This window comes from Hermetia illucens, chromosome 1 (assembly GCF_905115235.1).
Source record: "Hermetia illucens chromosome 1, iHerIll2.2.curated.20191125, whole genome shotgun sequence".
NCBI lineage: Eukaryota > Metazoa > Arthropoda > Insecta > Diptera > Stratiomyidae > Hermetia > Hermetia illucens.
In genome coordinates this window covers 15,269,027-15,292,904 of record NC_051849.1, presented here as the reverse complement: position 1 = coordinate 15,292,904, position 23,878 = coordinate 15,269,027, and the positions used below count along the sequence as shown (strand labels likewise).

Here is a 23,878-nt window from a genome sequence, read left to right as displayed (position 1 = left end):
CTGTTAACTGTCCGTGGACAGGTGCTTGCCCATGGGCAAGACTTTAACCTCAACAGGTGGCGCCGATTGGAGCCTGGGGTCAGGAGTGCTGACAGAAGGGGCCTGCTTTGGCTCGTCCGTTAAGGACTGGGTCCCAATTAGATTGGTTCCCACCTGAGTAAGTGGAGAATCTGAGTCTAGACTCAAGTTCTCTATCGATGAGCTTAGGGTTGCCCCTTCACTCGATATTTAATTGTATTTGTTTAAGATGTTTTTTGTTTGGTTTTTTTATTTTTCCATAATTGGCTGTCATGGCCTCAGTTTTATCGGGGAAAGTAAGTCGATCTCGGCAGAGCCCATTTTTGCCGAGAGAAGAGTAGTTGAAACTGGGAGTCGCCTGGTACCAAGAGTTCACCGTTTACGGCCACATCTTAACCCCTGTGACCATTCAGCCCTCGGTACGGTAGTCACACGTTGGCTTAGGGTTTTGATAACCGCTTGGCTTCAGGTGTCACCTCCCGTTTCCTGGAGGATCTTTCTTACTGAGCTCCCTCACCATGACAAGGTAGGTAATCGTCTAGGGAGAATCCACTTAATCTCTTTCCTTTTTTGTCCTCACTTAATGTGTGCTAGTGAGAAGTCTACAGTATCGAGACAACACATCGACGAATCGTGATTTGAATCTAAGGCAATTAGATCCAGAGGCTGCTGCGCCATCAAATAAGCCAACGCATCGTCTTTTAGGAGGTATTATTTTAGAGCCATCGCCGTGAATAACCAGTTCAAATTTTATTAGGTTTTCCATAAGTTGTGTCGACTACCACTGTGAATTCACTTTAGTTAGCATGCATGGAAATGCATGAATCTATACAACCTATCACCGGTTGGGATTTTACTTCGATTGCTGGTCAAAGAAAACCTTCACAATTGCTCTAGGACAAATCTGAACAATTTTGCCCTCATCACTAAAATTATTCCACTAACTCAATTGCATCACCAACAAAATTAAATTAGCGAAGTAATTATCTTTAAAATTGACACCCATCTCCAACCATTTCCATTACTACCTCTAACCAACAGAGTCCTCTTAGTTGTGATATACCTTCAGGAAAAAATGGGGTGAAAAAATATATTATCCTCAAGACGTTGAGGAATCCCTTCGTTGAACCCGTGCCCTATATTATCATCTCGGGATAGCTCTCGACATCAACCCAAGATATTTCTTGAGTTTTTAATTAATTTGTCGTTAACACATTCGACAATAGGACAACAGCAATCACCAATTCACCAAAGTGCCACCTCCACTAGGACCAGGAACACCAAGATATCCTTCCAATGTGCCTGTTAACAGGATCACCATCATCGTCATTGCTATCCACATTCATCATTTCTTTTACAACCACCACCAATCTGTTGAATCCAATTGATGATTTCGTCTGTGTTCTGGAATGGAAAGGGAGGAGAGACAATGGCGACAAGGATATTTTTCTGTAATTGAATGGAAGATGATTTGCCATTCAATTTGCTGTTGATATTTTCGATTCTTGGTTGGAAATTGTGTGGGCTTGAATTGTTGATGGGTTGGAGTCGATAATTGTTAGCGACATGGTTATGATAGGAACGACGGTTATTGCCCACACATGGTACTGAGATTTGGTTTTTCCGTTAATCGCTAGCATCACCATCATCGACATTTTCGAAAGTTTTTATTCTTCACACTCCAGGATACTGCTCTCTACTTTCAAATTCCAAAATCTGCTCTATTAAAGCCTCCCCCGCTTTACTGGAAATTCACTTAACCGAAGTAGTGAAAATCCGTTTCCCATTTCTCTCGACTCTCAAAAGGGGCTCCATTCTATTAATCGAAAATCAGCTCCATGTGCATACATCAAAATCTCCTCTGTTCCAAGCAATATCCTGGTTTCGAAAATTTTTATGAATGAAGCAGCAACCACCAGCCTCGACGGTTACATGCCCCGGAAATATCCACTAATTCCTGATCAACTAACTCCCGCTTAACTCGTGAAAGGACAACTTCTTCACACACAATGAAGGACTTGAGAACAAGTTTATTCCCTTTTCGACGCGCCTTCAACCCCTCTCCTCGCCAATTCTTGAGAATTTTATGAAATTAGATGTCTACGAGGGTGTTTGCGGAATTCAGGCCATAAATGCCATTCCGAATTCCATGCAACTATTTCTAATCCCACTTCGGTGTCCTGAATAGATTATGGTAGCGCGGAAGGCAGGAGTGGTGAGATGGTTGGTTGGAATGAGGGTAGTCCGTGGTTGGACCTGTTGATGCTCTGAACTTGTTGCTTTAGGTTGTGTGCTGTTCATTGCAGCCCCAATAGGGCATCCTCTAAAAAGACAATTGGTGCGAATAACCGATATTGGTCCTGGTGCCCATATTTAGATAGTTTAAATTGGCATTTACTTTCAGAACAAAGGCACGTGGTATTCATCGTTATTTGATGTTATTCAAAAATGTCCTTTTTTTTATTTCAGTTCATTTCACAAAATGATGCACTATAAAAAAGGAAAGAATGTAGAGGAGGAGCTGACACGTGAGAATATTCCCATCGAGTGTTTGCCTGCCGATTATCTGTGGATGCATGTAAGTAATATCGACTGGTTTTTGGCATCCCTTCATTGTTATCTTTCCTTCTGAATATAGGTAAAAGGCGGCACGAAAGTTTCAAACGTCTTGGAATTTGCAAAAAAAACTCTCGACAATGGTGAACATCGTTCAATTGTGTGGAGCGGCTCAGGCGGTGGAGTAGGCAAGACAATTTCGTGTGCAGAAATTCTTAAAAGAAATTATCCTATTCATCAAGTAACACGCTTGTGTTATCGAAAGTAATTAGATTTTATTCGGTGGAAATTCAATGAACAATTGAACCAATTTAATTCATTATTTTACTTTTTGTAGGGTGGAGGAGTATTGGGAACCTCAAATGCCGGGGTTGGAGGAAATTGTCGCTACGAGACAGATACCATGCATACATATCTTGACAACATTGGATGAGTTGGATAAGACTATTCTGGGGTAAGTAAAAACGACAAACCATGTACCTTTAGATACATAATATCAATATTCACCACTTGCTGAGGTATAGCGCGTCAACCACACTACGCGTCATCGCTCGCGGTTCGCTGAAATGCCATTCATCCCGCCCCAGGGCTTTCTGAGATGCCCGCACTCTTTCTCTACTATTCTGTGCTCTTGATGCGACCCGTTCGTCGGCCATCTTGGAAGAGTAGATTCCATTGTCTGGCGTAGCCAGCAATGGAATTGTCTCCCCTCCTTAATATGTGACTTATCTACTGCCATTTCCGGCTTCCGATCGCATCACATACGAGTGGCAGGCCCGTGTGCCGAGAATCTTCGTTGGAGATAGTTTCAAGCTAGCATACTCTGTGCTCACGAAGACCTGAAGCCTTTGAGTGATAGTGGGGATCACTCTCCATGTGCTACTTCCATATCGCAACACAGAGATAACACTAGCAACAGTCTCAACGTGAGCTTGGTGTTGAGATAATTGCATTTCTAGATTTAAGACAAAGCAACGAAAGTGGATCTAGCTAGTTGGACAACGTCGAGTTCGGTGCTACCATCGGAGGAAACTACGCTTCCTAGATATACAAATTGATCGACGCCTCTGATGCTCTGCACATTAATGCAGATAGGGAGAGTGCGAGGACCTGTCAGACTGAGAACCTTGTTTTTGTTGGTGTTTATCTTCAGCACAACTTGATTTGCCTCTCTTTTCAAATCCAGAGCCATTTGGCCCAAGTCCATGAGCCGGTGAGAGAACAAACACCACGTCATCTGCGTAGTCGAGAGGTTTGGAAAAGATGCCATCGTCTATTGAACTCCTCGTCCCCGGACAAGGCAGCACGAAGAACGCCATCAATTACAATAAGAAAATATATCGCTGACAAGATGCAATCCTGGTGGACTTTTCCTTGGACTTCAAATTCCTTAGAGATGTGAGCTCGATTCAGCACGTGATTTTTAGTCATTATATGTCGCTTTGATAATAGTCATTCGTTTCTCCGGACTGCCCCTCCTGTGTAGAGGACGGCAGATACAACCTCTCCTTACGCTATCGAAAACTTTCTTGAAATCAATGAAGAGCAGAAGAAGCGAATATCTAAACTCCGGTCAATGTAGAACTTGAGGGGTCGCAGCTCTCCAAACCTGCAAGTATGACGGACGCAATACGCAAGCAAAGGTAAGTGATCATCATCGTTAGATGCTGGTCCCTTCCGAGACCGATGTCAGCGCCTCTCTTGTTGCGTATATCCAGGAAACAACTCATAAATGTACTACTGATCACAGAATCGTCAAACTGATCGGTAATATGGTATCGGCGGGTTGAAACTAACTGACCTTATGGCAAGCTCTGTGCTCGTACAATGTCCCACCCAGGACGGGGCGATTGAAATTGCAGAAATCCACAAACCTCCCACCGTTGGCTTTACCGTCGCCAAGGCTGTGACTGTGTGACTTTCCCATCCCATGTCCGAGCAAGATCTTATCAGATTCCACTTTGGCATTCAAATCATCTGTCACGATCACAATGTCGCCTTTAGGAATCCTCTTCTAAACTGCGTGTAATTGCTCGTAGAAATCATCCTTCTCAACTATATCAGAAGTCTCCGTTGGTGCAATAATTGTGATATTCCTTAACCTGGACCGGAATCTTGTAGTCAGAAATCTGTGACAAACCGGCTCCCCCAAATGTACCTTGCAGTAGACGTAAGTAACCATCAGACACCAGATTCGCGTTTGCTACCACTTGGTTTTCCAGAGTCCAGAAGCGCTTCTCCTTAGGTCCAGAATCTCTCATTGGATTTCTCTTCCGAATTGAGAAAACCGAGCATTCTTAAGACTCTCGCTACCGTTGTCGAGGAGCGTGTGCAAATTACAGAAACCAATCATAGTGGGTTTTCTATAGTCAAAGATGTTCGGCGTGAGGTTAGCCCCTATCCGAAGCGTTGTTGACATTTCGGTGGCAATATAATTTCAAAATTTGTAGGCTGCTATCCCACAAACTTTTATCTCTTAGTCGCTTCCTACGACAAACAGGGAAGACTTTGAGTGTATCCTTAAGCTCATCTTCCTTTTCAAGTTTGGAATCTTTGCTTGAAGCGAGATCTGGTCGACATAGCTACCATCAATAAGAATGGATAAAGATGCGAGAGCAGTAATGCTGACTAATATCAGGAAGCTCCTTTGGTAGCCAAAAACATACGAAATCATCCAAAGGTAGCTTGTAGTCGTTAAAGTGCGTAGTGAATGATACTACCGGTACTTGTGTGGGCGGCACCGCATAAGCTGCACCGAACAAAATTCAACCGAATGGAGATGCCTGGGCACAGGGTTTGCCAGGTTATCCACTGCGAAGTTCAGGCTCTCCAACGAGACCCCAAACATCAGCTCCAAGAAGGATGTTGGATTCGCCAATTGTAATCCTCGGAGATGTTATCATTTCACTTGGTCAATTTGCACCGAAGGAAACATCGGAGTAATTATTGCCAAGACTACCACCTCAAAATTAAGTGTGAAACGAGCAAACAGGGGTGCCACTCTCATGCTTACCGTGTCCACATCGGTGTAATTTCTCCCTAATTTGAATTGCTGTGAGAATTGAAACGTAATGAGGCTAAGCTGGTAATCGCGCATCACAAATTAATAATAATAAATGTCGATAGTCGGACTATGGAGACTCGCGTTATTGGCGCAAGCACCACTAAAAAGTCCCTTGACAAAGGGGAGGCCAAAAACTCTCAGAACGGTGGAGTTCTACTTGAGGATGCAGAGAGTATTGAATCCGTATCCACTTGGTGAGGGACTATATAGGCTCGCGTCATAGACAAAAGCACCACCACAAAGCCCCTTGATAAAGAGGAGGCCAAAAACTCTCCGAACGGGGGAGTTCTCGGTCTGGCAAGACTCGTGGCAATGCCCTGCTATTGAAAAGGAGACGACAATTTCTGCAACGAGGCCTATTGTTGCATTATTGTTATTGTTCCCCGTAGCGGAGTACATTCCTTTGTCAGATGGTCCGATCCAAGGCAGTTGAAGCAGATGTTAGAGCCTCGTAGCGCTGCAAACCACTGGGCTACAGTTATTGCCTTGAGGCATTGAGACCTATAGTCGTTGAGCGCGCAGCTTGACACTGTTGACTTTGCACAGTTTGCCGAGCTCAGCCTCCAGATTAATTACCAAAATTGTATAGGCGTCCTTGAATGCTAGCCAATTATGCAAGGCTCCATCGAAAAGGGGATATCTCCATTGAATCCAGCTGCACATTCTGTGTTCCAGTGATCTCTGCAGGCGGCTAAGAAATCTTAAATAAAAAAATCTTGAATGTCAAATATATATTTATATAAACCTGCTATACCAGGTTAAACGCAACCTGAGTTGCAAACGCAGAGCAGCATGAATCTAGGCACGTGTCATAGGTGCGAATAATTACATGATCCACCGGGTTAGCTACAAATACCGCAAATTCATTTTTTTTCATCGGCGGGTGTTCACAATTCATTGCTTTAGCGTTCCTTTTAAAAAGATATCATAAATTATTGTAGCTAGGGCTAGAAGGGCTCCATATTTAGCTTTGTAAGAATCAAAGAGTCATTATATTCTCAAAGAATTTTTGTTTACTAATTTATACTATCCAATTGGGCCTTCCTTTTCCCCTCGTTGCGAGCATTTTAAATGACAGTCTCTTTTTTAGAATGAAAAAATATCTATCCATCCTTGAATTGCAGGTACCAGGACTCTAAAACAAAAACTTCTCTCTGGATTGAACGGGAAGCTAAGCCAAGAGGTCAACAACGAAATTCACAACCTGGTGGAAGCGGTGAAAATAAAAAGAAATTCCGGCAAGGCCAAGGACAAGGGTCGAAGCAGAATAGGAAGTCGAAGCACCAAAAGGACCAATCAAAAGATAATAGTCGTAATGCTCCTGAAAAGATGGAAACATGAAAAAATTTTCTTGTTTTCTCTTTAATTTATAATAAAACAAAATAATTGTCGCTAAATTCCGAAAATTTATTTTAGTTTTGCAACGAATTTTATTATTTTTTTTAAGTTTTGTGTAAAACAAAATCTTGTTCAAATCGGTTTATTGTTAGTCTGTCTGCCACATATTGCTATGAAGTTCGGTGGAGATATTGTAACTCTGAACCCACACGTATACAGTATGGTAAGTTGCATCACTTTACATTAGATTTACAAGGCTAGGTTACATGCAAAGAGAGACGGTTCTTGGATGGTAATTTGAAGGCGGAGGAGGTGGTTCAAAACTTTCTATCTAAACGAATCGAGGAGTTGTTTCGTGGTGTTGGCTGCGTGAGATCTGCCATTGTCGGGCAGCAGGCGGATTCCCTTTGCCAGCATATGCCTCCTTTTATTCCGAATTGCCCTTTTCAATTTTCTTGCGTCTCGTAATATGTTGCCGTGTTCACGGTCTCCCTCTGAGCCAGATTTTAAATTATAAGTATGTCTTTACGGTCTCAAAATACGAACAGCATAATTTCTTTTGGCTGACACAATGTTGATTTTGTAGTAACAAAAATAATAAATTTAATACCTTTACCGGCCAGAAGAAAACCATTCCTCACTGATATGAACCTGCCCTTCTGAGAGAGGGTATTATCAAAATTTTTGAGTTTTAACTATTCACTTCCGTGGCAAAAGTAAAATCTGAATTTTGTAGGTAAGTCATATGTACATGCAGGGCCGTAGAAAGAAAAGCCAGGCCCGAGGTGAAAATTATACCGATTTGGGGAGAAAATTATGCGTGGTGTTGCCTTGCCACCTTCTACCCTTCTGTGGTTCCTGAAGGATGAATCCCAGTTTAATAAGCAACGAATTCATTCGGACAGCAACAAATCGTACAGAAAAAGGTAGATATTCTGCGACACCCAGCACCGATTGATAGGTATGCTCATTTGAAAACAGCCTTATGGACTCTACCGAAAATACAAGCTTCTCACCGAATAGGAACTCAAAGCTCCTCAGGCAGATGCGTGCTGATAGGAACTGCAATAACTAATCACTCGCTACATGTGGGTCTATTGCCTATAAAAGTGAACAGATTGATAAAGATACTCAAGGCCTCCAATTTTGTCGAGCAGGCCAATTCTGTAACCGAGCCCGATCTTCCAGATTTTCCCGTCGCAGTTGTCGGTATGCGCTAGCCGGGCCCTACCTCATCAGAATTCAACCCAATTGAGGAAATGATAGTGACAAAACTCAGCGTAGCCCACTTACGCTCACTGGATAGGCAGTGGTTTAACTAATGAGTAACAGCAGCAAAAATATTTAAAGTCGGGAGCAGTAGATAAAAGAGCTGCCTCATTCATTCAGCAGCCAACTCAAATTGGTGCTGGTACCACCACATCAGTTAACATCGGAGCTACCTTTTTCGCCCATCATCATCGACATCGGAGACAAAAGGTGGTCGACTCGTTATCGCTTCTCGATTTATACAACGTGGAAAACACGACGGTTTACTGCATTTTCATCGTTTTGAGAGGAGGAGGAGCTCACATATCGTTACTTTTTCTTGTTACTAAAAGTCAAGGATGTCTGTTGTCCGGATAGCTGCGGGGTTAGAGCACAAGGCTGTTGTACGGAAGGTTGCGGTTCGAATCTCATTGGTGCCAGTGAGATCTGTATCGTGATTTGACGTCGAATACCAGTCGACTCAGCTGTGAATGAATACCTGAGTAAAATCAGGGTAATAATCTCGGGCGAGCGCAATGCTGATCACATTGCCTCCTACCGTGTACTGTAGTGCACCGTTTCGGTCTTGAATGAAGTGCTGTAACACACTTCAAGGCCCTGATCCAATATGGATTGTTGCGCCAACGATCATTATTATTATGTCTGTTTTCAAGACAGAACAACTATATCGCTTCCTGGTCTGCCAGTTTAATTGATAATTGTAATTGAAATTGATACAACTGGGCTTCCTACAAGCCTTCGGCAATCCACGCAGTCTCGTCGATTCCCCCGTCGAAGACACAAAGGCATCATTTGTCTACCACCGAGTCAGTATTCCAGCCTATTGCACCTTGTTTAAGTTTTCCCAATCATCGGTGGGAACCCGCAATGTAGCTCAGTTCGCTCGTTCTGTTCATTTCGCCAAGTGTTGCTTGGTCGATATTTTCGTGTCTTCCGGTAACCACAACACTTCCAACATTTACGGTGTGCACGTAAAGTTATACATCAATCCAAGCAAAAGCGTGGAATTTGAACAGTGACAGGAGCGGGGTAGAATATTTCGTTATGACGTTTCAACCCAAAGTATCCATTACGCAAAATCGAAGATTTTTTGAAGGCGGATATGGCCGGCCAGCTCCTGATTGTGTCAGCCGACATATTAATTGAGTTAGATCTGCTTTCGCTGCCTTCTCTAAAATCTGGAAATACAGTTATCTCAACATCAAGATCAAGTTGAGATTGTTTTGTGCTAGTATTCTGTGTTGCTACATGGTATAGTACATGGAAAAGTGATCACTACTGTCACTCGAAAACTTTAAGTCTTCATCAACATCTGTTTGCGTCGCAGTATGAAGGATTTAGTCGGCGTACTGGCCTGTCCTTAGTGAGTAAAGTGATTAGAAGGCGGAAGTGGTAATGGATAATAATAATAATCGTTGGCGCAACAATCCATGTTGGATCAGGGCCTTGAAGTGTGTTAGAGCACTTCATTCAAGACCGTAACGGTACACTAGGAGGCAATGTGGTCAGCATTGCGCTCGTCCGAGATTATTACCCTGATTTGACTCAGGTACTCATTCACAGCTGAGTCGACTGGTATCCGACGTCAAATCACGATACAAATTCCACTGCCACCAGTGAGATTTGAACCGCGACCTTCCGTACGACAGCCTTGCGCTCTAACAACTCAGCTATCCGGACACACACGGTAATGGATAGGTCACACATTATGCATCGCTGGCTACGCCATGCAGTGGAACCCACATTGCCAAGATGGCCAACGGCCAAGGGCACTTGGCCAGAACAGCAGAGGGGAGTGTAGGCATCTCGGGATGTCCCAGAGGGGCAACGGAACCGCATTTCAACGAACCACAATGATGCGATGTGTGCTATACCCCATCAAATGGTAAATGAGAAGCATATATATAAATATTCACTGCTGAAGTCGATTATAAAAAAAATCGAATTTTTCAAAAATTGGACCCGTCAAGTCATTGTAAATTGAAAGAGTATCAAATTTAGAACAGAAAATAACATAGATAACTTAAAAAGTTTATTGGTGTGACTAGTGACTAGTGTTGAATACAAAATTTCCTGTGTGAACCTTATAAAATCTTATCTTCGTGCTCCAAAACCATTTTCTCCTTCCTCAGATGTTGACAGTCATCGATTGCAAAGCTGTGATAAAGAATTTTCAATGTTGAATGACTTTTTAATAATAGGATGTTCCACAAACCTGTATATGATAAAAGCCAACGGGACGCTTGATAAATGCCACAGAGAGTGCGCATCGAAAGTCCACAAGAATGGTGAAAAGTCGAGATACTCAAGAATAAACGCTGGCCCTAAATACAAGTAGAAAAGTACCATTTTCTTGGCGTATGGGCGACGTTTCCAGACTATCAAGGACCATATGATCCATCCCACCGCAGACAGAGCTCCTGAAAAGGAAATTATTCTGAAATCTTAATCATATTTGTCATGTTTTCGTGAACTACCTGTTATAATGTTGGCTTTCATATTGAAAGAATAATCAAACTGACCAACGTAAAGGTGCATAAAATAATTGAAGTAATACGAGCAGAAGACCACCGTTACAAGTCCTCTCAAGAGGAGCGACTTATCGAATAAAAACCTGAAAAAAATCGTGGGTTAATTTCCAGAAATTGAGTTAAAAATGTGTGTTTTCTGTACCTCATTACCATACAATAGAGTGTTGCTAAGACTATGGAATAAGCGAAGACATAATCGAAAAACTCGGTGAGATTGGTATCGCGTGCATGGAAGATTGTCGACCAAAACCACCCATTCAGGCATACCTGTAAGAAATTTACGATGTGATTCTAATTTGTAGAATTGGTTTATGTTTTTCTTCACTTACAAATGCAAATATATGCCATAGGCGATAGCAGGGACTATCCTTTCGGACAGCACTTTGAAATTTACGCATTTGATTGAAATGGGCGAGGAAGTTCATGATGGAGAATATCACCGAGGCTGGCTCTTGTAAGCCGAAAATTCGGATAAATGGCCACTGTGGAGAGAAATAAAGAGGATCAGAATCAAAATATAATGGACAGGCAACATTAACAGAATATTACCTTCCCGTAAAATTGTGGCACTCCCCATTTTCGCTCCTGGAAAGCCTTAACTGTTCGCCACATACATTCATCTCGGCACTCCTCTCCGCACGTCCAACCGAATAATTTATCAAATACACTCTGCTTTTGTAGTAATTTGGATTTGGTTTGGAAGTTTATGGCTCCTGAAATGCATTAAACACCGAGAAAATTAACACCGAACCCCGATGATTAAGACTCTCTGATTGGCACTCTGCCTTTAACATCTAAGGATTTGTTACCCAGCGACTAGGTAATAATCTCTCACGTAGAACAGTCCCGTGAAGCTGGTTGGCAGGCTGCGCCTATAACGCCAGCTTTGTCGTCTACTCTTTAATTATGTGTTTGCGTTTATGAGCATGTGTTTACATTTCCACTTGGTGTGGTATTGCATTGATTTGGTAACCGATCAGCGGTGTGTGTATTCTTATCCCCTCGAAGTTAGAATTCGCTATTGCATCAATTATTTCCCAGACAATCTGATGTCTTGCTTCTCCAGAAGAGTGTGGGCTTTTTCGGTGTCTGCGATTATTACTATTTTCTTTAACGATCTTTCCTTTGCCTCCAGATCAGCAGGTTTACTACCCTCAAAGCCTATTTCGCCTTTATGATAGGGATTTCGTCATTGTCCTGTTCAGAAATGTTATCTTCGGTACCTGTTTTATACGGGACTGATGTACTAAAATTTTACATGGTTTGCCATTATTTCTCTTAAAAGCAATAACGCTATACTGTAGTGACCGCGGCTGCGCGACAGGAGCGGAATCTCATTCGGCTCTTTCTTAATTAATGCATTTAATAGTGTGCAATTGCCTTAATGTTCACCGCAGATTGCACATTATTGAATGCATTCGAGCGAATTGATCTTGACAAGAGGCGAATGATTTGCCGCATCCGCAGGCGCATGCGCATGTTGCCGCAACATTGCCTAGCGAGTGAGAAAGGCTATGTAGCGGGAATAGAAGCGGTGCACGAACAAAGAACGGAGAGAGTGTTGCTTGGTGAGGGAAACGGTGCGCGGAAAAATAACCGGGGAGTTGGATTTTGGCGTTGGTGAGGAGTGGAGCTGGACGGAGAAATAAAGGAAGAGGAGAGAAAGTCTTCGAGAACAAAGAAAAACATCATTAATCCGAAGGTGAAGGAATGGCAATTTATTCGCCATAAAGATGCAAATGCAACTGGATAACTTTTCCCTCTAAAACAAAAATTAAATAAGTTATAAGACATAACGGACTTAAGGAAGAAATCGGTGAAGCGTTTCGCTAATATTGTGATCAGACGAACAATATAAATGCATTTATCTAAAAAATCTTTGAAAAAGTTGTACATATAATCGGATCTAAAAAGTGGGGCAGAAAAAGCCTTAACTAATGCTAATTTTAGCCAAAAAGAACTATTTAAAGACATTTTTTTTTGCATTTGAGAAGGGAGAGAACCTAAATTGGTACTTGTTTTGAATTTACCTTGTAGTGGCGGAGGAGAGCAAATGGAATAATATACATGTGAAGTTTGTTTTTTTCGAGTGATTTTAAACTAAAATTATACAAGCACAACTTGCATTAAGTGTTATTAAAATAGGTATATAAATATTATAATCGAATTCTTGATCAAATTTGTTACACCAGCCCCCAACCGAGCTCGGAGTGACGACCTGGGTGAGTCCTTGTTTTTATTTATTTTTCTTTCTTTTTTATTATTATTTTTTTTTCTCTTTGAATTTTACCATTTGTTTATTTTTATTTGTTATGATAAATATCATGAACTCTGATAAACAATGAAGTGTGAATAAGGAATAGTGGTTTGAGGACTTCCTCCCTTCCAGATCCTCCTCTTCCCCCCCCCCCCCCCCCGCGGAACTGTTTTTTTTTAAGGGACATCCTCAAAGTAAATACTGGCCTGAGGATGTCGAGGTAGGGTAGGAACCTCAGAGGCCGTGCCTTACACAAGATCTGAGGCGGAAGAGACGATCATTGAGACGGTGAACCGTCGTGGATCTTCCCCTCCTTGATCGCGGCACTCGGGTCCGGAGACTTACGGCTCCACGCGCGCGGTCGAGCCGTTTTTTTTTCTTTTCTATCTTCCACTTTTAGTTCGCGTTCTGCTTATCATTCGACACGTTGTTTTGAGTAATGAAGCGTGAGGGATCAAAGCAATCAAAGGACCCACATTCCCGCGCCTGGCCAGCACAGAGGCGTGCAAGAACGTGTCGACCGAGCACTTTGATGGAGCTTCAATCTTTGTGGGCGGACCTTCACGGTCAATTTAGCCAATTTGTTTAGATTTCTGGGATAGCTCTGCCCTCTAGGTCGTTATCGGCCACTCAGGATGATCGACCTGATCTCCTATTTCCTCTAGTATCATTACAATACTTATCTTTGTTCATTGGGAGTTTCAGGGTGTTACATTTATTCACAAAAAGGTCAAACTGTTTTTGTAGTAGCCTATCCTGATCCTGATCATCTCCTGTACCCATAGCAATGATGATAAAGTCATCTGCGTATTGATAGAAGTCAGTTAAGTCATTGAGTTTGGAGTGAAGCGATGTTGTGTACAGATTGAAAAGTACCGGGCTTAAAACACTTCCTTGGGTAGGCCACTGTTTACCGAGCATGACTACTTATCCAGCTTCAGCTCTCTGTATTCCAGAAAGCGCAGGGTCCCAGAATATATGTCAGATGGTATGTTTTTTTCGCTAATAGTTCCGGCAAAAAGGAGAAGGTCCACTCTTTCGTACGCTTTGCTGATGTCCAAAAACACAGCTATCACGACTCTGCCTTTACTCTTGGCTACAGCAATTTTGTCCTTTCAGCACGTCCTGGGCGATTTCCCTTTTTGGTACGCACAGCAAACTTTTGCGACAACGCAAGAGCTTAGGGATCTGGTAGTGTATGCAGAATCAAGTGGTCTCGAACTCTTAAGAGGTTGCGTTGCGAATGCTCAACATATTTGTTGGGGTAGTAGCAAATGCAATCTAACAGGAGAGAAGCTTTTTGATTTCTTCACTTCAACTGGTCTTATGACTGCAAACGTAAGGTGCGCCCCTATGTTCGTGGGACCGAGAAGAAGCGAAGTAATTGACCTAACAATCTGTACCTCTGTCCTGTGGCTTTCCCCAATTTCATTCGTTTTATTGCCTCCTTGACTTCAGTTACGCTGACAGTAAGTCCTTGAGTGTTTTACGTAGGTACCTGTCGTGGAGACTTAATCCTACGGTCCTCTTCAGACACGGATTGATTTTGTGACCACAATCAGAGCCCCGCTGAGACAAGTCACAACGGTACCAGTCTATACCAAGTGCATGGCTTAGCATTCATACTGGTGGATGCAAGAATTACCTAAATCTCTACCGAACTATGGAGTACGGCACCCGTGTTGATACGCAACACCACGTCGAGGCCCGAAGGTCTCTTCTCGCTTGAGCACAACCACAACCACCATGAAACTCCCACTAGGGGGGCCAACCGCAAATAACCGAGCTGTCCTCACATACAACAGGAGTTCACCCGAAATATGTGAGTCCAGGGGCTTTCCCGGTTCCCATGGTGGAACTGGCCCAAATGTCGGCAATGATTGTGGAAGTGGAGGATGAGCAAATTCTTCAGTTGAAATCTGCTCGAAGTATTCTCGCCATCTATCCGTTGCGGTTCGACGGTTGGTTAGCAAAGTATCGTTTTTGTCATTAACGCAACAGAAGTGTTCGATATCCTGTGTACGTTCGTTACGGCTTTTAGCAAATCGATACAGATCTTTCTCGCCATCCCGAGCCAATTGGCTGGTGTTTAATCGTCGAGAAATTTGTGGTAGCGGCGTTTTTTTTTTCACGGACTTTCATTTCAACATCGTCATTCCAAAGCCAAGTTTCTCGGTTGATGTACCGCTAACTCGGCTTGGTGACCCCGAGGGTTGCAGAGGCCGCTCGTGTCTTTCATTTGGTTCCATGATTCTTCCACATTCGTAATGGTCGGTAATCGTGTGAGTGAGATCGTTTCTTCTTTTCTCACGAAATCGCCACCATTTAATGCGCCGCGTGGCAGTGCGTTCCCCCCATATGACCATTAAAGTTGCCAGAAGGCATCTTTCTCGGTATCAGGTCAACCTGTCTGTGGTGCGTACGCAGTGGATAGTGCGATCAACTGATATAATGGTGAGCTCCATCAGCCGATCATCAAATCGTTCGACTTCTTTAATGGCATCACGGAAATTCTCTGAGATGGCAATGTCAACACCATATTGACTGTGTGGGCTACCAAAATAGAAAAGTTTATAGTCATTTTTACCGCGTCGCGTTTAATATCGCAGCTTTTGGCACCAGACCATTGGGTTTCTTGCAGAGCGCAAATATCAATGCGGCTTTTCCGAAGGGCTCTTGCGAGTTCCTCCGTCTTTCCAGTTAGGGTTCCAACATTTAGCGTGCAGACACGTATTTGTTTTGTTTGTTTTGTTCGGACTAACTTGCTTACGTAAGATTTTTATCGGTTTAAAAAAATGGAGCCAGTCCATGGTTTCACCTGGGCAAAATATCTTATCTAAGAGTACTAGGGATGATTTTTTTAAAATACGCTCGTCGTAAGTTAAAACTTGTGCGTCCCTTTCCTTTCGGGGAGCAAATACAGTAGAGGTTTAAGCTGTTGGCTCGACATCTCAGAGGCACGCATTGAAGTCGAGGATACTTGACTTGTCTCTTTGCATTCGTTTCCATTTTTGAAAGATATCTAAAGTGAACGGTGGGATATCGTGGGAGCTACTGATGGATACTGATGATATAGAGCAGTGAAAACCGCTTACAATCGAAGAAGTGGCTGACTTAACCTTTCGTTTGTTCACAACAGAGGCTACCCAAATAGGGCCAACAGCACTAACTGAAAGAATTCAAGTAGCAACAAAACTGAAGCTGATAATTTACGTGGAAAACCACGTATTGATTGACGCCGTCTAATGTGGAACTGGAAAATAATAAAACTCCACTAAAACTTGCCAACGCTAGCAAAGTAAAAAAGAAACCCCACAACTCGTAACCAACGGCAGTTGGATGCACTACGGGACAATGATAATTTGTTTCATCATTCGAGAAAAAGTTTCGGAGACTTAACTGTCGACGGATCGATAAATTTCTAGGGTAAGGGCCCAGAGCTAAATGTATGTTTATGGAAGGGCACAATGGAAACCAGTGTTCCTGAAAAAGTCCTCTATTCTCTTTTCTTTTTCCTTCTTTGTTTTACTGGGATTAGGCGTGTAGTGTGCAGCTTCTTGTACCTAACTTACTGTCTCTGGTAAAAAGTAGATATGATAATAAAAAAGGAGTTTAATTGAATTCATAGACAACCCTTACCTTTAGTGCAATTGGATCGCTGACATTTGTACTGGCATTCTCTGAAAAAATCATTATTGTCACCGCGCGATGCAAAAGCAACACTTGCAAATAATACTAAAATTAAAATTAGCGCCGCTACTCGATAAATTATCATAATTCAAACTGGAATGTCACCGTCCGCTTATTTGCCTCCTGATAACATTGTTGTCTACCGATTGACGGATCAACTATAAACATTTGCCCTGACATGGGTACCGTTCAGAGTCTGCGCGCACCGGTGCGGCGAGAGGTATTTTTCAGAATTCGGAACACTCAGTCATGAATGAATTGTGAAAGCAAATTTCACTGTGACATTCCGATTTTGTCAAACAGTTGTTCCGGGGTGGTGGTTGGTGGAATCGCTCTTCGTACTGAAGGTGATGTGAATATTTTCAGCGAAAGCTCCCAGTTTAGCTGTTTGCGATGATCGTCCAAGCAGCCAGAGCTGGGCAACAGGGTGCCAACATCAAATCCCTTCTCGATGCAATCCAGAAATTGAGGTGAGTGCATAATTCGGGGCATTGGGAGTTTTGTTTACATCCAGTCTTACATAACCTTCGTTGCACGGATGATGGATTTGTAAGGTGTATTTTGAAATGAGTTTCTAAAACAATAATCGGATTGTGTCGACTTTGGGTGATAAGTCATGCGGTAATTCGGTTGCGATAAATCTAGCTTAATGCGCATTTATCAAACTATTGATGCGTCGGCGCAGAGTTCATGTACATGTTCCCGAAATGAAGGCCAATACCATGAACTTGTGATCGGATTCAATGCTGCACGTGTGCCTTGATATTCCGCTTGTAAATGAACATTTTAATAGGAGCAGAGTATCGAGAAATTTACTTGGCTAAGTTTTGAAGAGGAAGTGCTGATAATGTTTCAATTTCGTTGTCAATGTCGTTGACGTCAATTTGATAAATAGTTCATAAACAAACTACTCCGCATTATGACGTCGGTGGCGAAAGGTCAACTGCTCGTTTATTGAAAGGTTCGCAGGGTTGTGGAGGTACAAGTGCAAAGCTGATCATATCGACACCCAGCGTGCTATTATCGTCTCGAAACGAAGTATTCTCAAGGCATACAAGGTGCGTTCCAAAAGTAATGCAATTATTTTTTTAAGGCAATCTATAGCTGACCACATTGCCTCCTAGTGTACCGTTACGGTCTTGAATGAAGTGCTCTAACACACTTCAAGGCCCTGATCCAACATGGATTGTTGCGCCAACGATTATTATTATTATTAATCTATTGAACAGATTTACACGATCGCATAAAGTTCTTCAAAGTACTGTCCTTGGGCCTCTATACATTTTTTCCAGCGACTCTCTTATGAGCGGTACGCGTCTTGAAAGTCGTCTTTGGGGACCTCTCGCAAAGTCTTCGTCACGGTTGATTGGACCTCTTTTATGGACGAAAATGGTGCTACTATAGAATCCGGAACTGTGTTTCCCATTAGTCCTTGAAGCGAACGCGCCGTTGTTTAGGGTTGCAAACAGGCTTCAGCCTGGACAGGGAGACCGCCTTTTTGTGTCCACCGATCTCGAGCTGGAAGAAATGTTCTCCCCGCTCGAGAACGCGGTACGGGCCTTCGTAAGGAGGCTGCAGCGGCTTCCGGACGGCATCCGTCCTGACCAGGACGTGCGTACACGTGTCCAGTTCCTTGGGCGCACAGACAGGTGCGGACGAGTGTTGGGTGGGACGAGTGGCTTTGATGCGTCGGAGATTGTCTCTCAGCAGACGCACCAACCCCGATTCTGTGAGACCCGATCTCTTGTCGAAGACCGGATCACTTGGAAGTCTCGGGTTCTCCCCATATACCAGCTCCGCGGGGCTGGCAGCAATAGCCGATTTGTTGTCCTGATGCCTGGATGCGCTAAGTCGTGAACTGCGTGGAACACTTCCTTGCGAAAGGTGGCCGGAATGTATGGCCGAGGTCCCGTTTCCGAGTCTTCGCAGCAGAGCGAGAGGTTTGAGCCGAATATGGGCAACTCCCGAAATTTGTATTTGGGGTTGGATTTGAGGCTCTGAAGTGCTGCGTCATCCTCCTGCGCCTTGGCAATAGCCGAGAAATCGAGTGAGGCGGGGATGTTAACCTCGGAGACACGAGACAAAGCGTCAGCAACTATGTTGTCCTTGCCGGACACGTACTGGATGTCTGACGTGAACTGGCTTATGAAGCTCAGGTGTCGAAGCTGACGAGGGGACGCTTTGTCGGGCTTTTGTTTCAAAGCAAACGTGAGAGGCTTATGGTCCGTGAACACTGTGAACGGCCTGCCTTCTAGGGAGAAACGGAAGTATTTGATGGACAGGTATGCGGCGAGCAGTTCGCGATCGTAGGTACTGTAGTTCCGTTGAGCGGGATTCAACTGTTTCGAGAAGAAGCTCAACGGCTGCCAAACTTGATCCACCTTTTGGTGAAGGGCAGCACCTACTGCGATGTCAGAGGCATCAACAAAAACGGCTAGGGGTGCATCTTGCTGAGGAAATGCCAAAAGTGTAGCATCAGCCAGTTGCTGTCGGGATTTATTGAACACGCGGACAGCCTCTTCAGACCACACAATCTCTCGTGTGTCTTTTGTTTTGGGGCCAGACAAGTACGCGTTCAAAACGGACTGGTGATGGGCGGCCTTGGGCAGGAAACGACGGTAAAAGTTTAGCATGCCCAAGAACCTCCTCAACTCCCTCACTGTTTTTGGACGCGGGAAGCTTGTGATTGCTTGCACCTTATCTGGGTCGGGCTGTATTCCTTCAGAGGAAATGGAGTGGCCGAGGAATCTCACCTGTTGTTGAAGGAATTTGCATTTCTCAACGTTTAGGACTAAACCGGCCTCAAGGAGACGTTGAAAAATGCACTCGAGATGGGCTAAGTGCTCAGACTCAGTGGAAGAAGCGACCAAAACATCATCCAAATAGACGAAACAGAAATCAAGGTTTCGCAGGACTGAGTGGATGAACCTTTGAAAGGTTTGCGACGCATTGCACAATCCGAAAGTCATTCGGGTGAACTCGAAGAGTCCAAAGGGTGTGCATATTGCCGTCTTTGGAATGTCTTCAGGAGCTACTGGGATTTGGTGGTAGGCCTTGGCTAAGTCCAAGGTCGAAAAGATGCGGCAATTCGCGAGGTGATGCGCAAAGTCGTGGATGAGTGGAATCGGATATCGGTCAGGAACAGTCTGTGCGTTTAGCCTTCTGTTATCCCCACAGGGACGCCATTCGCCATTTGGCTTAGGGACCATATGTAAAGGGGAAGACCAACAGCTGTTTGAGGGCCTGCAGATACCCTGTTGAACAAGTTGTTCAAATTCTTTCCGCGCGATAGCCAGTTTCTGGGGTGGTAGAGGACGCACCTTTGAGAAAATCGGAGAACCAGTAGTATTTATGTGGTGCTGCACATTGTGCTTCACTGGTTTCGAGAGACTACACTCGGTAGTAATCTGGCTGAACACGAGAGTCGGTGATGTCTTCCAAAAGAACGGAAAGGTTATTGTCAGCGTGAGATACCATTTGGCCCGACGAATTTAGGTTGGGTGTGGGGTCTATAAGGGACTTATTTTGCAAGTCCACCAACAACCCATAGTGACACAAGAAGTCTGCGCCTAATATGGGGAAGCTGACATCCGCCAGGATGAAACGCCACGGAAACGTCCTACGCAAGCCAAGACTCACGTCCACTTGCCTGTACCCGTATGTATTGATGCGGGAGGAATTTGCTGCCGCCAGTTTGAGGGGTTGTGGATATAGTCGATGATGCCGGGGTACGGGAAGAATCGAAACCTCCGCACCCGTGTCGACGAGGTAGTTGCGCCTGCTGAGGGGGTCGAAAATAGTTAGGCGACGTGGCGCTGCGTTCTGGGTGGCCGTCGCCAAGACCCCCCGCGGACCTAGTTTTTTGCGGTAGGCGCGAATTTGCAAGGTAGCGTACATCTTGTCGCTTTATCTCCGAAGTTACGATGGTACCAGCAAATACCTGTGTCCGCAGGCTGTCTTGACGACCTGCTACCCGAACGCCCTTTTCGTGTGGCAGATCGTGAGCGAGCTCGCGACCTGGCACTCGAACGCTGAGCGTCCAACGTCGCCCGCATCTCGGCCACGCTGGCCGTTAAAGCCGCTATCTCGCGCCGTAAGTCGCTCACCTCATCCGACTGTGGCTGAACGGCCGCTATGGTTGGGCGAACGTACACCTCCTGTACCTGGTCGGCCGTCGCTGCTAGTTCCTCCAAGGAACCGGAGACGCAGGCTAGGATCGCCTGGGTGCCCTCCGGGAGCCGACGCAGCCAGAGCGACTTGATCAGATCGTCGCCGATCTTGCTCCCACCCAATTGCCTCATTTCACGAAGCAATTGGCTGGGAGTTCGATCACCCAACGTTAAACCCGCCAGCAAGTGGTCTAATTTTGCCGACTCGCTTGCCGACAGGCGCCGGACAGTTCCTCCCCGCAGAGTTGTTTATCGCTGCACCTGCAGTTACTGCAGATCTGCTGCTTCCACTCGTACAGAAATCTTGGGAATCCGAAACCTTTCCAGAGAGTGGAAAAAGGGGATGATTGTTAAGATCCTAAAGGAGACCCGTTTTGAGTGTAACAATTGGAGGGGTACCTGCATGCTCCTTGCCGTTGCAAAGATAATAGCTGAAATAATTGTGGAACGCATCAAAGAACATTTCGAAAACTTGATCGGCAAAGAGCTGGCAGGTTTCCGTTCCGGATCCAAATGCATTGATTACATCAACACCTTACGGATCATTTTGGAACAGTGCGAGGAGTTAAGGTCTTCGTTGCACCTGCTCTTCATTGATTTCGAGAAAGCTTTCGATAGCGTGAACAGGGAGTGTATCTGGAGTGCTCTACGTAGGAGGGGCATTCCGGAGAAACTAATAGCTATTCTCATAGCGACATATAATGTCGTAAAATGTCACGTACTTCACCGAGGTAAAATCTCGAAGGAATTGGAGGTCTAAATCGGAGTCCGGCAGGGTTTCATCCTATCATCGAAATTATTTATTCTTCTTATTGGTGGCGTTTTTCATGCTGCCCTGTCCGGAGGACGTGGAGGAATTCAATGGACGATGATATCTTTCCTCAAACACCTCGATACGCTGATGACATCTGTTTTCTTTCTCACCGAGTCATGGACCTTATCAAAATGACTCCGGATTTGGAAAGAGGGCAAGTAGATTGGTCTGCTGATAAACACCAACAAAAAGCCAGGTTCCACTCTCCCTATTTGCATTACTGGGCAGAGCATGGAAAGCGTCGATCAATTTGTATATCTAAGAACCGTGGTTTCTGCCGTCTGCGGCACCGTACTGGATGTTGCCCGACGCATTAACAGCGCTAGATTCGCGTTCACTATTTTAAATCTGGAAATGAAGTTATCTCAACACCAAGATGAAGTTGATACTGTTCTGTGCTAGTATTCTTGCTATATAGGAATAGTACATGGAAAGTGAACTCCACTGTTATCCAAAAGCGCCGAGCTTTCGCCCATACCTGTCTGCGTCGTGTCATCGGAGTGCGCTCTCCTGACACTATCTCACTTAAAGAATTTGGTCGGCGCACAGGTCTGGCACTCGTACGCACTATGATCGGAAAACGAAAGTGGCAGTGGATAGGTGACACTTTAAAGGGGCGACAATTACATTGAGAGCTAAGCCATACATTGGAATCTGCTCTCACAAGATGGCCGACGAGTGGATCGCCCCAAAGGCACTTGCCGCAGAACAGTAGAGGTGAAGGGCGAGCGTCTCGAGAAGTTGTGGGGGGAGTTGAAAGGTATTTCAGGTAAGTAGAAGAGAGCCCAAAGTTTGCCGATCTTAAAGACATCTCGCTTCCCGAAAGTTGCATTGGTTCTAAGTAAGTTCTGGGCCGATGTATTCAAAATGGTCTCCTCTAAGCTCGGAACAGTAATGACGCTATTAATGCCTATACCAGAGCCAATGAGGTGTTGTATTTCGCTATACTGACTTTGGTTCTCGACACAACTACTCAGGGCTTCACTTGGAATAGCATATTTAGTTATGTAAGATGGTATTCGAATCGCTTAGTGGACACCTTTAGGTTTTCTCGCCACTGGGAGAATCTTACAGAGTGGATTGCTTGTGTTGTTCAGCTTTGAGGTATCCTTAACGTTCAAATTACCGATCATGATATAATTTTCAGTCTATTCACTCGCAATTTTGATCACATTTTCAAAATAATATTCCAAAGAGAAACCCATATGGGATTTTTGATAAGTTGGGTGAAATCTTCCTCTTCAAAGGTTCCTCTTTCAAACGCGTACCATTGACAAACGCTTTTTGTTTCTATATTACATTTGATTGCATAAAAAGCTTCCCTTGCTGATAATCTCTTAATATTTTTTAGTCAAACTTCATCAAAACGGCATCTTCTCACGGTAGCTGGAATAACAAGTAAAAGACGGATGTATACGAAAAAGGAATTACTGGGGTAAGACATACATAAAAACTTTAAGGAATTTTCCTTATTCAATCTATTTCTCTTCCTTAGATATTCCATGCATCAAATGTACGAGGTAGTGTCCGACGTCTCCAACTACTATAAATTCGTTCCATACGTAACGCAATCCAAAGTCCATTCACAAAAAGAAGATCAATTCAAGGCGGACCTGATCGTTGGCTTCCCGCCACTCAAGCAAAAATATACCTCACTCGTCACTCTAGAAAAACCTTTTCGCGTCCAGTCCGTGAGCAAAGACGCCCAACTATTCGATCACCTCTACAACGATTGGAGGTTTAGTCCTGGTTTGAAGGATATACCGGACTCGTGCGTGCTGGATTTCCATGTCTCCTTCGAGTTCAAGTCGTTGTTGTATAGCAAAATTTCGAATCTGTTTTTCGAATTGCTTTGCGATAAAATGGAGCATGCTTTCATATTAGAGGCTAAACGGCGATTTGGCGGACCGTCGATCCGGTCACATGTCCTGTCGTCGGTGAAGTCGTGACAAAAGTGATTTCAGGGATGAACTAAATTGTGATACTTTCCTAGGTTAATTTTTTTGAATTGCAGTATCAAATAGTTAAATTACTGTTATAATTCGATTTACATTATTTATTTGTTGTTAATAAATTGTTTATAGTATGACCATGCACAGTTACGGACAGGAACACGGATGTACAAATCTTGGACTACTTTAAAATAAAATGCATTGAGAAGGAAGTAGCACA

General features: G+C 44.0%; 3 protein-coding genes across 4 annotated transcripts in view; 2 read left to right on the top strand and 1 right to left on the bottom strand.

Annotated features, from left to right (window-relative positions):
* LOC119646854 (ribonuclease P protein subunit p25-like protein) overlaps window positions 1–7,035 on the top strand; it is a 152,042-nt gene extending 145,007 nt beyond the window's left edge. For both annotated transcript variants that reach the window (XM_038047476.1, XM_038047477.1), the window contains exons 2-5: window positions 2,488–2,596; window positions 2,657–2,838; window positions 2,912–3,028; window positions 6,763–7,035. In XM_038047476.1, coding sequence (XP_037903404.1) covers window positions 2,501–2,596; window positions 2,657–2,838; window positions 2,912–3,028; window positions 6,763–6,979 — 612 coding nt within the window. In that variant the 5' untranslated portion in view covers window positions 2,488–2,500 and the 3' untranslated portion in view covers window positions 6,980–7,035. The remainder of the gene's footprint in view (window positions 1–2,487; window positions 2,597–2,656; window positions 2,839–2,911; window positions 3,029–6,762) is intronic.
* A 3,229-nt stretch (window positions 7,036–10,264) lies between these two features.
* Window positions 10,265–16,902, bottom strand: LOC119661482 (post-GPI attachment to proteins factor 3). Its single transcript, XM_038070847.1, has 7 exons — window positions 16,673–16,902; window positions 11,326–11,489; window positions 11,106–11,258; window positions 10,919–11,043; window positions 10,723–10,859; window positions 10,461–10,665; window positions 10,265–10,402 (listed from the first exon to the last, which is right to left on the bottom strand). Exons 1-7 carry the CDS (start codon window positions 16,806–16,808, stop codon window positions 10,330–10,332), a joined length of 993 nt encoding a protein of 330 aa, XP_037926775.1. The 5' UTR covers window positions 16,809–16,902; the 3' UTR covers window positions 10,265–10,329.
* Window positions 16,903–16,988: 86 nt separating this feature from the next.
* LOC119661484 (coenzyme Q-binding protein COQ10, mitochondrial) lies at window positions 16,989–23,878 on the top strand. Its single transcript, XM_038070848.1, has 3 exons — window positions 16,989–17,193; window positions 23,058–23,141; window positions 23,202–23,878. The coding sequence occupies exons 1-3, from the start codon at window positions 17,117–17,119 to the stop codon at window positions 23,653–23,655; spliced, it is 615 nt and encodes a 204-aa protein (XP_037926776.1). The 5' UTR covers window positions 16,989–17,116; the 3' UTR covers window positions 23,656–23,878.

Coding starts and splice junctions, on each gene's coding strand:
- LOC119661484 (XM_038070848.1), top strand. CDS start 17,117: ATGATCGTCCAAGCAGCCAGAGCTGGGCAACAGGGTGCCAACATCAAA. Junction 17,194..23,057: donor GATGCAATCCAGAAATTGAG/GTGAGTGCATAA, acceptor AATATTTTTTAG/TCAAACTTCATCAAAACGGC. Junction 23,142..23,201: donor ACGAAAAAGGAATTACTGGG/GTAAGACATACA, acceptor TCTCTTCCTTAG/ATATTCCATGCATCAAATGT.
- LOC119661482 (XM_038070847.1), bottom strand. CDS start 16,808: ATGATAATTTATCGAGTAGCGGCGCTAATTTTAATTTTAGTATTATTT. Junction 11,490..16,672: donor GCGATCCAATTGCACTAAAG/GTAAGGGTTGTC, acceptor AATGCATTTCAG/GAGCCATAAACTTCCAAACC. Junction 11,044..11,105: donor TATGGCATATATTTGCATTT/GTAAGTGAAGAA, acceptor AATTTCTTACAG/GTATGCCTGAATGGGTGGTT.